Raw genomic sequence first — 2905 nt, 5'->3', positions numbered from 1 at the left:
CTAGTAATCATGCAGAAGCATTGTTTCCATATAAGAGCTCATAGAGTACGATCCATAAATTCCAGTAATCGTAGTATCCTTAAACCGATATGAGGAGGGTTCATATGTAGAAATCGATGAAAAATTGGTTAACACATAATCCTCCGTCTCCAAGATTCCCACACCGTTGTAGCTAATTGCCATCATCTTCACACAATCATAACTTGAGTTTATTGTGAATAGCTTTTTAAATGATTTTGTAACACCACCACTCTCCATCATCCATACATCATAATCATATTCAGAAATGTTGTAATCGTGTGTAATCAACACAATAGACTCCCTGTACTTACACAAGTCCATATATTTGTAACGTGCAAGACTATCAGGAAGATGTATTACTCCAAACTCTTCATTAGTCACATCAAACGAAATAACTACCCAAATTGCATCGTCCGTATTATAAGCACACCAATAAATAAACCCGTCTACACATTCATTTGACGATGAAAGATTAAGCGATTTACAAAGCAGATTGCCTATTTTGCTAAATGAAAAACTTCTCGAACACCATGTTTTAAACAAAAAAACGACAACTGTCCAAGTTTGCGTTTCCAACGGGTTTTCAGAAACCGTAATCTTAACAAGCTTAGGTTCACTACTTTTGGGACAAACTCCAAATCCGAAAACGATTCCGTCACGGAAAACATTAATAAGATCAGGTGAAATAAATTCAATGGATTTCCTAATAGAAGGATTACAAATAAAAGCATAATAAGAGCCAAGAAAACATAACAAACCTTGAGAACTACCGACAAGTTTAAGAGATTTTGGAATATACGAAGACATATCACACATCTTTTCTTTGAAGTTATGTGGAAAAGTATCATCATCAACAATTGAAACATATCTCAACATATTAATCTCATGGGGATCTATATACACTAAAAATAAGTGTGGTTGAGTTTGACGGAGACCGTAATCGGAAACAAAACCAGAGCTATCGATCAATGATTTCCATGGTTTCGAGACACTTCTGAATCGCATCAGTGATTTCACCGGAAACCTATTCATGATTTCAATTTGAATTTCAAACGGTATGTGGTCTGACATTTTCGATTTTGGGGGATGAAATTGCTAGGGTTTTAAGTTTTCGATTTTGGGTTTTAAGTTTTAAGTTTTGGGGGATAATAGAAAGAATAGGGATATGATTAGAAGTATTTACCGTGACCAAATGATACTTGCCCGGGTAACGTTTAACATTCCTTTTATTAATTTACGTCTTTGCACTTCAGGTTTATATGTAGTAGATAATAACTAGTCCGGATCGGCCCGCGCGTTGCGGCGGGTGTTTTCGGGCTGCGTATTCATATTTAACGTAACGTTGTCTATTTACAAAGGGGAACACAGCCCATGTGTTAAGCGCCGTTTTAGATGTCGTTATGGTAAGCGTTTTTTAAAAAGTATCCGTTTCGAACGTAGTTAGTTTTGTTTTGTTCAATAAATTTTTTCGAATGTAACGGTGCTGTCGGAAAAATTTAATTCGCGGCGAGCAGAAAGATACGGGTTGTCGTTGTGTTAAGCGCTTTTTAAAAGTGTCCGTTTCGAACGTGGTTAGTTTCGTTTTGTTCATAAAATTATTTCGAGTCTGACGCTGCCGTCGAAAAAAATTTAACTCGTGGCGAGCGGGAAGATACGGGTTGTCGTTGTGTTTAGCGTTTTTTTAAGTCCGTTTCGTGTATAGTTAGTTCCGTTGGGTTCGTAAGATTTTTTGTAATTGAACGGTGGTCTCGAAAAAATTTAACTCGCACCGAGCGAGAAGATAGGGCCCGTTATAAATTCGGGTGGAATTAGTTTATTTTATTTTAATAAATTTATATATTTACATTTTTAACCCCTGAAAAAGTGTAAACTTAATGAGTCGTCGTGTAAATATAACCGAAGTTGGGGGGCTGTTTGTAATGTAAACACAAACTCAAAACTACAATCCAATATAACTAAAACTACAAACATTCCCACCACATTTAGTATATAAGGTTTAACTAAAACTACAAACATTTCCACCACATTTAGTATATAAGGTTTAATAAAAAATCAAAGTTAATAAAAAATTTCTCATTGGTGGACATAATTTGTGATTAATAGAATATTTATTTAACATTAAGATTGATTGGATTTTGCTAAGTACCCTCTTTAATGTCATTAATTTTGCTATACATCACCAAAACCAATTTTGAACCATTATACCCTTAGTCTAATAACCATTTTATCGAGCTAAAGTGATTAAAAAGGAGAAATTCGAGAAATTACACCTTTTTTTTTTTAACAAAAGAGGATTTTATTCATCACCAAAAAATATACACGGGCAGGGCATACCCATCACCCAAATACAGACTCCGATACAACCAACATACCACAAAAAACCCAAATCAGATACAGAATTAAACATTGAACTTCAATCTTTGATCTTCAGTTGATCCCCACTCACTACAAGATCCCAATTCTTTGCAGCCCTCAGTACAGCATTCGATCTCTTTACTTTTAGGGCTGTTAACTTCAATCTAATACCTTCTTCAATGTTCTTCACCAATTCCTCTATATTCCCTCTCCTACCTTTACAGATTCTGCAATTCCTTTCCTGCCATGTGTGATACACAGGTGCAGCTACAGTAAGTCTATTAATTACATCCCAAATTTGACTTCTAAATGGGTAATTAGCAAGCAGGTTAACAATGCTCTGCCGATTATTAGAAAGCCCTCTAAACAGAAGTTTCTTTTTCAACTCATTCCAAATTCTTTTTGGGTAATCACATTCAAAAAATAAGTGATTAATTGAGTCCTCACATTCCCCACAGAATTCACATTTGAAACTTTGACCTGGGAACCACTTAACCAGTTTATCTTGTGTAGTTAGTGTAACAGTCCT

At 35.2% G+C, this 2905-nt stretch overlaps 1 protein-coding gene across 1 annotated transcript; it reads right to left on the bottom strand.

The window, feature by feature from the left end:
- On the bottom strand, window positions 1-1092 carry LOC139888135 (putative F-box protein At3g52320). The gene has a single exon (XM_071871168.1). It carries the CDS (start codon window positions 1090-1092, stop codon window positions 1-3), a length of 1092 nt encoding a protein of 363 aa, XP_071727269.1.
- Between the last annotated feature and the right edge of the window lie 1813 nt (window positions 1093-2905).

Source organism: Rutidosis leptorrhynchoides, chromosome 1 (genome assembly GCF_046630445.1).
Source record: "Rutidosis leptorrhynchoides isolate AG116_Rl617_1_P2 chromosome 1, CSIRO_AGI_Rlap_v1, whole genome shotgun sequence".
Classification (NCBI taxonomy): domain Eukaryota; kingdom Viridiplantae; phylum Streptophyta; class Magnoliopsida; order Asterales; family Asteraceae; genus Rutidosis; species Rutidosis leptorrhynchoides.
This window is presented reverse-complemented; position numbering and strand designations above follow the sequence as displayed.